The sequence below is a fragment of the Pongo abelii genome, chromosome 4, assembly GCF_028885655.2.
Source record: "Pongo abelii isolate AG06213 chromosome 4, NHGRI_mPonAbe1-v2.0_pri, whole genome shotgun sequence".
NCBI lineage: Eukaryota > Metazoa > Chordata > Mammalia > Primates > Hominidae > Pongo > Pongo abelii.
In genome coordinates, this window is record NC_071989.2 from 74,611,568 (window position 1) to 74,626,732 (window position 15,165).

The following is a 15,165-nucleotide window of genomic DNA, read 5'->3' on the forward strand; positions in this document are numbered from 1 at the left end:
CATGCCTGTAATCCCAATACTTTGGGAGGCCGAGGTGGGTGGATCACCTGAGGTCAGGAATTTGAGACCAGCCTGGCCAACATGGTGAAACCTGTCTCTACTAAAAATATTTTAAAAAACAAAAAAACAAAACAAAACAAAACAACAATTGCCGGGTTTGGTGGTGGGCACCTGTAATCCCATCTACTCAGGAAGCTAAGGCAGGAGAATTGCCTGAACCCAGGAGATGGAGATTGCAGTGAGCCAACACAGTGCCACTGCACTCCAGCCTCGATTACAGAGTAAGACTCCGTCTCAAAAAAAAAAAAAAAAAAAAAAAAAAACTTTCAAAATGGAAATACCACTATCTTTATTAACAAGGTGTATTAGTCAATTTTCACGCCGCTGATACAGACATGCCTGAGACTGGGCAATTTACAAAAGAAAGAGGTTTAATCGACTTACAGTTCCACATGGCTGGGGAGGCCTTACAATCATAGCAAAAGGTGAAAGACACGTCTCACATGGCAGCAGGCAAGAGAAGAGAGAGCTTGTGCAGGAAACTCCCTTTTTTTTTTTTTTTTTGAGACAGAGTCTCGCTCTGTTGCCCAGGCTGGAGTGCAGTGGCACGATCTCAGCTCACTGCAAGGTCCACCTCCTGGGTTCAAGCCATTCTTCTGCCTCAGCCTCCCGAGTAGCTGGGACTATAGGCACCCACCACCATGCCCAGCTAATTTTTTGCATTTTTAGTAGAGACAGGGTCTCACTGTGTTAGTCAGGATAGTCTCGATCTCCTGACCTCATGATGTACCTACCTCAGCCTCCCAAAGTGCTGGGATTACAGGCGTGAGCCACCGCACCTGGCCCCGGAAACTCCCATTTTTAAAACCATCAGATCTCATGAGACTTATTCACTATTACAAGAATAGCAAGGTAAAGACTCGCCCCCATGATTCAATTACTTCCCACCGGGCCCCTCCCACAACAGGTGGGAATTGTAGGAGTTACAATTCAAGATGAGGTTTGGGTGGGGACACAGCCAAACCATATCACAAGGTATAGTCATCCTTTGGTATCCTCTCAAGATTGGTTCCAGGACTCCTGCACATACTAAAATCCAAAGATGTTCCAGTCTGATATAAAAGAGTATAGTATTTGCATATGACCAAATAGTGTAGTATTTGCACATCTTCTTGTATACACTAAATCATCTCTAAATTACCTATAATACCTAGTATAGTGTAAATGTTATGAAAATAATTGTTATATTTTTATTGTTGTATTGTTATTTTTTATTGGGGGTTTTTCTATGGAATATTTTCGATTCACAATTGGTTGAATATGCAAATATGGAACCTGCAAATCTAAAGGGCCAACTGTATTTCAAACCTCTCAGTCAAAAAAGTATTTTTAATATTCAAGTGAATGCTTTCTTACTATAATTTAAATATTACCCCTTTGATAGAGTGATGTTATTAAAGGGCAAGAATATTTACTCAATTTTCAAAAATAGTTCCTTGACAATTTGAAGACTATTCAGAACTAAATCGGTTTTGTCACCTCCAAAGGTAAGTAAGCCTAAAAGGATTAGCCTCTCAACACAAAACCTATTTCCCAAGGTTTTATTCATTTTGCTGTTCACCTCAAACTGATTTTCAAAATGGAATATAATATTTTACCAGAGGCTTCACCAATGCTCAGTATAAAAAAAAAGATTCTGGCCGGGCGTGGTGGCTCATGCCTATAATCCCAGCACTTTGGGAGGCCAAGGCAGGTGGATCACCTGAGGTCAGGAGTTTGAGACCAGCCTGGCCAACATGGCAAAACCCATCTCTACTAAAAACACAAAAAATTAGCCAGGCGTGGTGTCGGGTGCCTGTAATCCCAGCTACTTGGGAGGCTGAGGCATGAGAATTGCTTGAACCAGGAGGTGGAGGGTGCAGTGAGCCAAGATCACGCCACTGCACTCCAGCCTGGGTAACAGAGTGAGATTCCATCCTATAAATACATACATACATACATACATACATAAAAAAACAAGAAACAGATTCCTACGTCATACCTATATATTTTAACAGGTAGTGTCAGAAAACTATAGTTGAATCCATCTCCCACACAAGAAAATATCTGCTATTATATCTTGGAATACTTGTTTTTGCTGTTGGCTATCTTCTCCCTTGGACAGTGCTGCAGATATAGTACGTACTTTGGGGTTCACTTAATTTGCCTTTACGTTAGCTACTTCCCTTCATTTAATATATTTTTTATTCAGAACATAAAAATATAATTGAAAAGATTTTATAACCATTTATTAGACCAAAGGTCATAAAGATTTGGCAGAAATAAACTATCAAACAAACAAAAACACAAGGTGCGAACTCTAGAATTTCTGTACAAGAAAGATTAAGAGGAGGCAATCTGTTTCATTTAGCTCCCTCCTCTCTTCCCTATCCTCAGTTTATTGAAGCTATTTACTGGCAGGTTGGTAAAATATAAAGCAGAAGATGGCAGTCTTCTGATTTGAGGAATCAAAGGACAGAATGCTATAGAAATGAGAGGGCTGCTGGAAAGTGATGGGAAATCCCAAAAAGTAGGGAGCCCTAGAAAGGAAACCTCCAAATCTGTATTTTTTAAAAAGTGTGAGTCCATATTTAAAGAAAGAAAGAAAAAAAATTCTATTTACGTAGAATGCCAACTACTTAATATTGAAAGAATAACGAGAGTTAGAATATCATCACTGGATGCCAAAATTGGAGGGTAAAATTTTCATAAGAAAGTAGATCTTTACAGTCTCGAGGTAACTTGCCAAAAATTACTTATTAATTAAAATGGGAAAAATTACAAAGGAGAAACATGGTGGACATTAGATGAACCAAGGGATCAAAATAAACTTTTCCAATATTTGGAAAACCCAGTATCAAATGTCTTATGATACGAAGTATTTAAAAGGACATAATGTATAATCCTAATTTAATCCTGAGGAAACATCAGAAAACCCAAATGAAGATACGTTTCATAAAATAAAAAATTGCTATGTACTCTTTTAAAATGTCAAAGTCAAAAGAGACTCTTGAACAAGACAAGTAAATACAACGTGTGATCCTAGATTAGTTAGTGGCCTGAGGGGGAAAATAGCTATAAAGAATATTATTAAGACAACTGATAAAATTTGAATATTAACTGAAGATTAAATAATGGTACTGTATCAACACTACATATCTTGATTTTGACAACTGTACTGGGGTTATATAAGAGAATGTCTTTGTTCATTTTTTTGTTTTTTTGAAAGAGTCTCACTTTGTCACCCAGGCTGCAGTGTAGTGGGCGCGATCTCGGTTCACTGCAACCTCCACCTCCCGTGTTCAAGCAATTCTTGTGCTTCAGTCTCCCAAGTAGCTGGGACTACAGGCATGCGCCACCATACCCAGCTAATTTTTCTATTTTTAGTAGTAGAGATGGGGTTTTGCCATGTTACCCAGGGTGGTCTTGAACTCCTGACCTCAAGTGATCCACCTGCCTCGGCGTCCCAAAGTGCTGGGATTACAGGCGTGAGCCACCATACCCAGCTGAGAATGTTTTTGTTCTTAGAAAGCACAAACTGAAGTATTTAGGGGTAAAGAAGAATGATGTCAACAATTACTCTCAAAAGTAAGACAGAAATATTAAAATGTTTGCCTGGGACTTCTGCTTCCAGACAAAATGAATTAATAGGGATCAAACGTACCCTGCTTTCTCATACAATTTTTAAAATGAACAAATTATATGAAATATAAATTTGCATTACACTAGACATCAGGAAGCAAAGGACAGTGATCCCTGAGAAATGGGAAAGTAAACAAAGTGACCCCTAAGATTGCCCCCAGCTTACTACCTTGAGAAATTCAATGCCATGAAACAGAGTGGGGAAAACAAAGTAGAGCCCAGTGGACTCTCTGAGTTGAAAAGACAGAACAGAAAATACAGGAGACAAAGACATTTAAAATTTACAGGACTAAGTACAGCAGCAGAGGCAGCTACACAAAGACACAATTGTGTAGATTTGCAAAGGATTCCCCTTAACTATTCAGTTGAGTGTGAATCTGGCTCATATGACGTAAGAGAAGCACTTAAGGCCAGGCAAATTATCACCCAAAAGGATTAGAGGTAATAATGCCTAGCACTTACACAACATTAAATATAGGGCCTATATCCACCCAGACCAACTGGGAAACCACAAGATTCGCAGGGCAATTGGGTAGAGTACCCAGAAGGGACTTGCCTCAGTATTGGGGAATAATTAGCCCTAAACTGAACACTGAATTGGTTCTACAAAACAAATTTTAAAAGCAAGAATCAGTTTCCAAGGAACTTAACTGCACCCCAAGAAAAAGCTCAAGAATAATTACAGAAACACAAAAATATCTGACACCCAACAAGGTAAAATAACACAATGTCAGGCACCCAATCAAAGATCACCAAGTATGCAAAGAAGCAATAGAATACAGTACATAATAAAGAAATTGTCCATTGAAACCAATCCAAAACTGACACATATAATAAAATTAGTAGACAAAATGTTTAAAATAGTTTTTGCATTTTCTAAAGCCTAGAGATCTGAAAGATTTTTTAAAAGACCCAAATTAAACCACTACAGATGAAAAAAATTATACTACATAAGATGAAAATACATATTAGATCAGACTGATGGATTACTCATTGTAGGAAAAAGTCACCTTGAAGACATAGCAATAGAAACTACCCAAAATTGAATACACAGAGAAGAGAGAATATAAAATCATAAACAGAGCATATGTGAGTTGTCTTCAAGCAACCAAATATATCTGCAATTAAGGTCACCAAAGCAAGCCAAGAAGGGCAAAACCAAAAAATATATTGAGAAAATATTGCCTAAAATGGTGAAAATTTGATTAAATTAGATCTAAGAAGCTCAATGACCCCAAACATGATGAAAACTACTCCAAAACATATCATAATCAAATTGTTCAACTCAGTAAGGGCAAAGAATAATTAAACACCATGACCACCCAAATTAACCTAATTGATATATATAGAAAATTCCATCCAACAATAGCAGAATGCACATTCTTTTCAAGCGCACCCACCTGGAACATTTACCAAGAGAGACAATATTCTGGGCCATAAAGCAAGTCTCAATAAACTAAAAAGCATTCAAGTCATGCAAACTATATTATCTGACCATAGTGGAACTAAATTAGAAATTAATAACAAAAGAATTTCTGCAGTGGGGGGGAATTTGGAACTAAATAACACAATTCTAAGTAAGCCATGAGTCAAAAAAAAAAAAAAAAAATACTCTAAAGGAACATTAGAAAGTATTTTGAACTGAATGGAACTGAAACTCAACATATCCAAATTTGTGAGATGCGATAAAGCTATATGTAGGGGGAATTTTCTAACACTAAATACTTATATTAGAAAAGCAGAAAGGTCTCAGATTAATGACACAACTTCCGCCATAAGGAACCACAAACAGAATAAGCCTGAACCAAGTAGACAGACGGAAACAAATCAATGAAACAGAAAACAGAAAAATGAAAAAAAAAAACTGAAACCAAATTTGAGAAGATTATTAAAATGTCTAGACACAGTGATTAGAAAAAGACAAAAGACAAGAAAAAGACATAAAAGACAAAAGACAAAAACTACCAATACCATAGAGGTGATTTTACTGTACATTCTACAGGTATTAAAAGGATAATAAGATATTATAAACAATTATGCCAATACACTTCACCACCTGGAAAAAATAAACATATTCCTTGAAATACTCAAACTACCAAAGTTCACTGAATAAGGTAACCTAATTAGCCCTATATTATTAAACAATTTTAACTGGTAGTTTAAAAAAATCACTCCACAAAGAAAACTCCTAGTGCAGATGGCTTCTTGTCAATTCTACAAAACATCTGAGGAAATAATATCAATTCTATAAAAACGCTTCCAGAAAATTGAAAAGAATGAACTATCTCGTAACTCATTCTGTGAGGGCAACATTACCCTAATAACAAAATCAGGCAAATACAGTCTAAGAAAAAACTACAGAACAACATCGCTCATAAATATAAATCTAAAAAAAAATAAACACGATTTTGGTAAATGATATCTAACTATTTTTTTTTATTACGTTCCAGGGTGCATGTGCAGGATGTGCAGGTTTGTTACATAGGTAGACATGTGCCATGGTGGTTTGTTGCACCTATCAACCCATCAGCTAGGTATTAAGCCCAGCATGCATCAGCTCTTTTCCCAAATGCTCTCCCTCCCCTTCCCCTACCCTCAACAGGCCCCAGCGTGTGTTGTTCCCCTCCCTGTGTCCATGTGTTCTCATTGTTCAACTCCCACTTTTGAGTGAGAACATGCAGTGTCTGGTTTTCTGTTCCTGTGTTAGTCTGCTGAGGATGATGGCTTCCTACTTCATCCATGACCCTGCAAAAGACATAATCTCGTTCCTTTTTATGGCTACATAGTATTCCATGGTGTATAGGTACCACATTTTCTTTATCCAGTCTATCATTGATGAGCATTTGGGTTGATTCTATGTCTCTGCTATTGTGAATAGTGCTGCAATGAACATGCATGTGCATGTATCTTTATAATAGAATGGTTTATATTCCTTTGGGTATATACCCAGGCCACACCGTCTTCCACAATGGTTGAAATAGAAACAGTTTTACACTTGTGGTGGGAATGTAAATTAGATATCTAACTATATTAAAAGAATAATACATTGATGACAAAATTGAGTTCATTGTAAGAATGAAAGGTTGTTTTGGCCAGGCACAGTGTGGCTCATGCCTGTAATCCCAGCAGTTTAGGAGACTAAGGTGGGAGGATCACTTGAGCCCAAGAGTTTGAGACCAGCTTAAGCAACATAGTGAAACCCCATCTCTACAAAATATACAAAAAATTAGCTGGGCATTGTGGTGCACGCCTGTAGTACCAGCTACTCGGGAGGCTGAGGTGGGAGGACTGCTCGAGCCTGGGAGGCAGAGGTTGCAGTGAGCTAAGATCACAACACTGCACTCCAGCCTAGGCAACAGAGTGAGACCCTGTCTCAAAAAAAAAAAAATGTTGGTTTCACATTCTAAACCAATCATTGCAATTCACTGTATTAATCCACTTTAAAAAAGATAAACTATATGATTATCTCAAACAATTCAGAAAAGGCATTTGGTAATATTCCAACACCCATTCCTGATTTAAAAAAAAAAAAACTCTCGGAAAACTATGAACAGAAGGAAATTTTCTCAACCAGACAAAGCGCATCAACAAAGAAACCTATAGCTAACATCATACTTAATGGTGAAAGATGGAATTCTTTCCTCGCTGAGGTCAGGAACAAAACAAGGATCTCTGCTCTGACCACCTTTATTATACATTGTATTAGAAGTTCTAGACATTCCAATAAGACAAAAAATAAATAAATAAATAAATAAAAGTCATTCATTATTAAAAGGAAGAAGCATAATGTCTTTCATCTCAGACAACATGATCATCTTTATATATGGAATCTATTAAAAAGCTATTAAAACCAGGCCAGGCTCAGTGGCTCATGCCTGTAATCCCAGCACTTTGGGAGGCCAAGGCAGGCAGAACACCTGAGGTCAGGAGTTCAAGACCAGCCTGGCTAACATGGTGAAACCCCATCTCTACTAAAAATACAAAAATTAGTAGGTGGCAGGCACCTCTAATCCCAGCTATTTGGGAGGTGGAGGCAGGAGAATCACAAAGCCGAGATCGTGCCATTGCTCTCCAGCTTGGGAGATGAGACAGAGACTCTGACACACACACAAAAAGCTATTGAAACCAATAAATGAACTTAGCAAGGTTACAGGATACAAAATCCATATAAATATCTATTGCATTTTTATATACCAGTGAAAAACTATTAATATTGAAAATGAAATTTTAAAAACAGTACCATGGACAATAACATCAAAAAATATGACCAAAGGTATAAAAACACTGAAAACCACAAAACACTGCTGAGAGAAAGTAATGAAAACCTAAATAAATGGAGAGGTAGACTTTGTTCATGAGTTGGAAGACTCCATATTGTTAAGATGTCAATTCGCTAGACCACACTCCGGAGGAGATTACATAAAGTCATGAATACCAGGAGACAGAGATCACTGAGGACCATCTTAGAAGTCTGCCTAGCACAGATGCCAATGTTATTAAAGGATACCACATTATTTTTTTGTTGCATATCCTTATAACCCTTCTAAAAGGACTTTGTAGCCAGACTGCATGGTACAAATCCTAGTTCTACTAATTACTGTGTGACCTTGCCAATCAATTTACTTTCCTATGCTTCAGCTCTCTCTTCTGCAATATGGAGAAAACAGCAGTACCTATCTCATGCAGTTATTTAAGATTTAAATGATTAAGTATCTGTAAAGCACTTAAGTATCTGGTACTTGGTTATATACATACATCAATACATCCATAAAACCAATATAAATACTTGTTACTATTTCTTAGAGTTTAGTACAATCCATCCTTCTTTAACTGTTTAATGATGCCTACTACAAATAAGGTACACTATTTATTCAAGGTGTGTATAAAGATAATTGATTAAATTTGGGCACTGAGGAAATAGCATCTTCTTGTTTCCATTTTTATTTGAACTTCAACAAACAAACATAGGTAATGCCTGAGATAACCATAATCCTGCTTCACCAGGTCCTAATATGTGCCTGTTTTCCAGACATAACTGTCAATGGCACGCTCTTTCAGTTTTTTTGTGGTTTGTTTTTTGTTTTTTAAGACGGAGTCTCACTCTATTGCCCAGGCTGGAGTACAGTGGTGCAATCTCCGTTCACTGCAATCTCTGCCTCTAGGGTTCAAGCGATTCTCCTACCTCAGCATCCTGAGTATCTGGGATCACAAGCGCGTGCCACCACGCCCGACTAATGTTTTTGTGTATTTTTAGTAGAGATGGGGTTTCGCCATGTTGGCCAGGCTGGTCTTGAACTCCCGACCTCAAGTATTCCTCCCACCTCAGCCTCCCAAAGTGCTGGCATTACAGGCATGACCCATCGCACAGAGCCCCCCTCTTTCACTCTTAAAAGTGTCCCAGTGTACACAAGAAATTAGAGTTACTCCAGTTTGTCACAGTCTAGATTGAAATGGTAACTGAATCAAGATAAACACTTTTGAGTAAGAAACCAACAAGGCACAGATAAAAGGAAAGGAAATTGAAGAGGAGGAATATGGGCAATGGGGGTGGGTAGATAATAGTGGGCAACAGAGTGAGACCCTGTCTCAAGAAAAAAAGAAAGAAAGGTTGGTTTAATATTCTAAACCAATCATTGCAATTCACTGTGTTAATACACTTTTAGAAAGGAACTATATGATCATCTCAAACAATTCAGAAAAAGCAACATGGTAAGAGAAAAATAAGTGCTTCAAAATGTCCACATACCAAAATTAATTCACCCACAATCTGAATTCACACTTCCTATAAACCAAATATATTCTTTAAAAGCTTAGTGAAATAAAATATTTAACTGGTCATAAAACAGGTAACTGGCATTTCTTTAAAGATTTTTAAAAATCCATAAATGAATACCAAATAAATGTTAATATATCACATTTAACTTCCCTTTTCTCTATGTTCTAATACATTACCATGAAACCAATATATAATCCTGATAAACACATTATTTAAAAAATAAGAAAACTTGTTTAAATGCACACACTGAAAGCCAAATTTTAACAATAAACCATTTTTATAGCTATTTTTGTACTCCCAACTGAAAACATTAGGTGACTTTGGAAATTCTAATTCCTTTATAATCCCGCAGCACCAAAGCAAACAGTCATGACCCCTTAAGAGGATAAAATGCCCATTTTAATTAAAGACTAAATTATTTGACTTGGTGTGCAATTTTTGCATCTGTATTTTGAGATGTATTTATAAATCCTGTGCTTTTCATTAATGAAAAACTGTACAAGTGTAATAATTGACAAATAGCCTATAGAGGCAGTCTTAAAAGGTGTCTTGAATTCTGAAAAATTTAGGCTAATAAGAGGAATGAAGTACTGATATATGCCACATTATGGATGAACCTTGAAAACACTGTGCTAAGTAAAAGAGGCAAGTCACAAAAGACCACATATTGTATTATTTCATTTGTATGTATGGTCTCAAGTAGGTAAATCTATATAGACAAAAAGTAGATTAGCAGTTGCTTACGACTAGGGTAGGAGTGGGGACTGAGGGGAATGTAGGGAATGGAGGATGACTTCCTTTGGGAGTGATGGAATATTCTAAAATTGATGATAATGATGATTGCTCAACTCTGTGAATATACTAAAAACCAGTGAATTGTATACTTTAAATGGGTAAATTGTATGGTTTGTGAATTATATCTCAATAAAGCTGTTACCATAGAAAGAACTTAGGCTATAATTCCTACCCTAAATATAAACTGTTATGTATTATTATCTTAAAAATGGAAAAACCTGATTCCAATACTTTATAGGAGAGAAAGCCAAGAAATATATGCAGTAGTCTGTTCATGCTAATTGCTAAACATTGATGCAAATACACTCCATGTCTTTGAATTCCTATTGGATTTCAGACAACAAATAGATTGCTTGAGTATTTTACCACAAAATAGATTTAGATATTGGCTTGACTTTAAACTTGTGGTGGATATTTCCTGACTTCATCTGAAAATTAAATTAAATTAAATAATCTGTCAACTTGCAGGTTTTTATTCCTAAGTAGCTATTAATTTGGTTTATCAATACAAACCTTAATAAAGTATGGGAGGCAACACATATCAAGCCAGTGCTAGATTTAGCCATTTTACAATGCTGAGATATATCTAAACATCATTTGTATACCATAAAGACACACAATTTTTGTCAATTTAATAATTTTAAAACAACAAAATACAAAGCTTAAAAGACAATTTGCAAGTTTTATAGCAAGTTAACTTTTTAACTATATATATACAGCTGTATTTTGCATTCGAAAATTCTGCTTCTAGAGTGTCAAGTAAAGAATATTAATCATTTCTTGACCTAGGTATATAATGTCATATTTCACCACTGATATATTGTGAATTTGATTCACTAATTTAGGTGAATATTAATAATCATCAAATAATTCTAATAGATCTTAGTCTATGAAAGCAATCAATACCAGTTACTAATACTGATATTTTAACTAAAATTATAGATCACAAAAATGAAAGATCAGTTTTATTATTCTACTATTAATGTATATTTATAATATATGAAATATAATAAACTATAGAAATATTGCCACATTTCCACAAATTTATACATTATAGCACTAACTTTGGTATTCAGAGCTAAGATGTCAGGTAGTTAATACAACATAGAGAGGTAATCATCGTTTTAGGAAGTGGCCTAAAGCTGCTCTTTGGTATAGCATAAAGTTAAGATTTGATAAATCTAGGTAGTGATAACAGATATTCATTATATTATATATTAGTTATTATGAATAATTATATAGAACATAGTATACACACATATGTACATATAAAATACACATGTATAACATATATAAATAATTTTAATATGTTCTTTGGTGTTCATTCAATATTATTGATATCAGATAAAACAACATTCAAAATTCCTTTATTTTCTTCCTGTCTAGTCAGAGTGATCTGATAGCTTTGCAGAGCACAGTTCGTTTTAAATGTAAATCAACAAAATAAAACAATAAGATATAATTTGTAAAAAACAGGATAACATTTTGAGTTTTTAAAAGTAACTATTGTTACTTAAGTAACTACAATCTCAAATGGTTGTCTGCATAAACCTTTGAGTCCCTGGGACAAAATTTAGCCTAGTGGAAATAAACATACCCATCATTTTTCCTCTGGCATTCTTTTTTTTTTTGCTCGCTCTGTCACCCAGGCTGGAGTGCAGTGGTGCGATCTCGGCTCACTGCAAGCTCCACCTCCCGGGTTCAAGCCATTCTCCTGCCTCAGCCTCCCGAGTAGCTGGGACTACAGGCGCCCGCAACCACGCCTGGTTAATTTTTTTGTATTTTTAGTAGAGACAGGGTTTCACCGTGTTAGCCAGATGGTCTTGATCTCCTGACCTCATGACCCGCCCTCCTCAGCCTCCCAAAGTGCTGGAATTACAGGTGTGAGCCACCACGCCCGGCCCTGGCATTCTTGATAAACACATTCTCCCTAGTAAGTTGACATTTCAAGCAAACATGCATCATGATCTCACCCATAAACAGTGAGGTCACACCCCCGAACATGTTAATAAGTGAGTTAGATCAACCAGTTTTCAACATTAATATAAAATCATCTGTGGAATTCTCAAAAATATTTTTACAAAAATTAGCAGTATGATTTAAACTCATGTTGGATTTCAAAATAAAAAATATATAAGAGAGAGTCCAACACTGGTACCTCTCCTCTGATCCTCAAAAAATAACAATTTTTAAATATTAAAGATGATACTCCTCCCATTTTGTTAAGTCACTCTGTGGCCCTAGTAATTCAAACATAATTATAGACTTTTAAATAGGCTAGAAGTTACTTTGAAACTTTAATAAGAATTCATAAAAGAACTCTACACTGCTGCAAAAAGCATTTTTCTAACCTCTGTAACATTAGCCAATCTAAAATAATATGATATGAACTCTTCGAACTACTACTCTTATTAAATCCTGATATCATTTCTAGTACTAGTCTGATCATTAGCAGACAAGTTTAAAAAGAAAATTTTGGGTCGGGCGCGGTGGCTCACGCCTGTAATCCCCAGCACTTCGGGAGGCCAAGGTGGGCAGGTCACGAGGTCAAGAGATCGAGACCATCCTGGCTAACATGGTGAAACCTCATCTCTACTAAAAATACAAAAAATCAGCTGGGCATGGTGGCACGCACCTGTAATCCCAGCTACTCATGAGGTTGAGGCAGGAGAATCACTTGAACCTGGGAGGTGGAGGTTGCAGTGAGCCGAGATGATGCCACTGCACTCCAGCCTGGGCGACAGAGCAGGACTCCATCTCAAAAATAAATAAATAAATAAAAATAAAAAATAAAAATTTATGTTTAAATCTCAAATATCAAAAAGGCACTCAAAGTAGCTTACAAAAGCAAAGAAGAGCCCTGCAGAGAATCAAGAAAATATCCAGGCGAATTCAGAGTAAAAAGTTGGACAGCTGAATGTTGCAGCCAGTGCAAAGAAAGGTGGGCTAATTGCCCAGATGTACTCTACTACTTGAATACCTATATATGTGCTTGGTGTAACTTCTGTCATTTGAGGCAAAAGGTAAAAATCCAATGGAGATATAATAATGCAAATGTGAAGTACTGGGAGCCCACTGTGTGTCGCATTTGGGAAGACAGAAAGGGCTTTACAAATATAAATACAAAAGCCATGTAAATATTTATGATCATTTTGTTAGCTATATACAACAGACATCTTCTTCTAGTAATTTCACTGACACTAATCAATGTCCATATTTTTTAACAGAAAGGTTTCTACATTCGCACAATTCCTAGTATATTTTTAATTCCTTAAGTATATTTAAGAATATTCCAGACCACAAGACTCTAAGGTGCTGCACATTTTATCAGACTAAAATGTCAACATATATTAATATAGAACCATATGATTTTATTCAGCAAGCAATGTCGTAAACCAAATTTTCTCACCAATGATGCCAGGTAGATAAAGTCAATTAAAGTAAGTATAACTATTTAAAAAACTCAGAAATTTCACTGTATGACTCAGTTACCAGGGAACTTTTTCTAAAGTTTACATTATCTTACTGGATCTCAAGATTCTAACTCATATACTTTGTATTCCCTCCCTAGAACCTAATGTAGAGTCAATGAACATACCACAGATGAAACGTATGTTAAATACTGCCTTGCAAATTGAAATAACCATCATACCAAAGACTATTTCACCTAGCCAAGAGAGAATAATGCTTCCATTTTGCTTATTGTTTATTGTTACTTTTTATTTTAAAATATTGATAAGAAGTCAAAAGGCACACTTATCTTAAAATAATTTAAGTATAATGTTTCTAACCAATTATAATTAAGAGTATAATCAAAGACAGGATCACCAGGATCTGAGCCCTATTCTTTCACTTATTAGCTGAGTAATCTTGAGAAACTTACCTATCAGTTCCCTCATTCCTAACATGAGTAACATAATAACACTATCTACAGAATTGTTGCTGGAGAGTAAAGAATAAAATGGATCTCAAAACAGTTTTGTAAAACTGGAAAGCAATATAAGAATTCAATGGGTTATCATCAAATAATAATTTTGCTTGAGAGACAAGCTGTTCAACACATAGTGTAATCAATCTGCTTCTTTATGTTTATATACCTTAAAGTATTTCGAATTAAATAAACCTTCAAGTAAGTTGTATAACTGCCAGTCTCCGCCTCCCTTTTAATAAACTTTAACACAACTGAAAGGTAAAAATAGTAAATATATTTTATAACCGATAATGGTCACTTTATTTTTAAGATATATATTTTCTCATATGTTTTAATCTTGTTTTAGTATGTATTTTGTTCAGTTAACAAATCATCTACATGCTTTCGATTAAATATTATGAATAGAACTTATCAGTAGGAGGAAAGTTATTTATTAAATTTCTAAGTCAAATCTTAATATTTTCTTTTTTCTTATTTGGTTCATTTGATGCAAACACAATAATAGTGTAATACATTCTTTCTCAATAGTGAAAAATAAATTACCATTTTGCTTTCTCTATACTCATTATCTGAATGAGGCTTTAGATAGAACCAAATTTATTACAATAGTGAATAAACACAACAATCAATGGAAAAATACTTGCAACAAACCATACCTAGTAATAAGAACTGCATTATCGTGGTGGGCAATCCCATTTTCTGGAATGGTGTTTCCATCACTTTGGTGGGAGAGAATGGATTTCTGCCATTTACAGAAGCTATCGAGGGACTTGTCTGCATGGTGGTTTATCTCCAAGTTTGGCTGCAATACAACATGCATACCAGAAATGTTCCAAACAAATTACTAAGGTCAGTTGTTAAAACTTTTGAAGACTAAAGTGGGACTATAATTAGAAGCAGTGGTTTCTAGGAATAATCTCTTGCCAATTTTTATCTCTGTAATATCTGACCTAGAGCTCATTTGGTATATTATTGAACTGGT

General features: G+C 35.6%; 1 protein-coding gene across 13 annotated transcripts in view; it reads right to left on the minus strand.

Annotated features, from left to right (window-relative positions):
* Positions 1-15,165, minus strand: part of ADAMTS6 (ADAM metallopeptidase with thrombospondin type 1 motif 6) — a 331,685-nt gene that overhangs the window by 286,192 nt on the left and 30,328 nt on the right. For all 13 annotated transcript variants that reach the window (XR_010139960.1, XR_010139961.1, XR_010139962.1 and 10 more), the window contains one exon: positions 14,840-14,985. Coding sequence is in view for 10 of the 13 variants with exons in the window: in XM_024247310.3 (XP_024103078.2) it covers positions 14,840-14,985 (146 nt within the window). In the remaining 3 variants the exon portion in view is untranslated. The remainder of the gene's footprint in view (positions 1-14,839; positions 14,986-15,165) is intronic.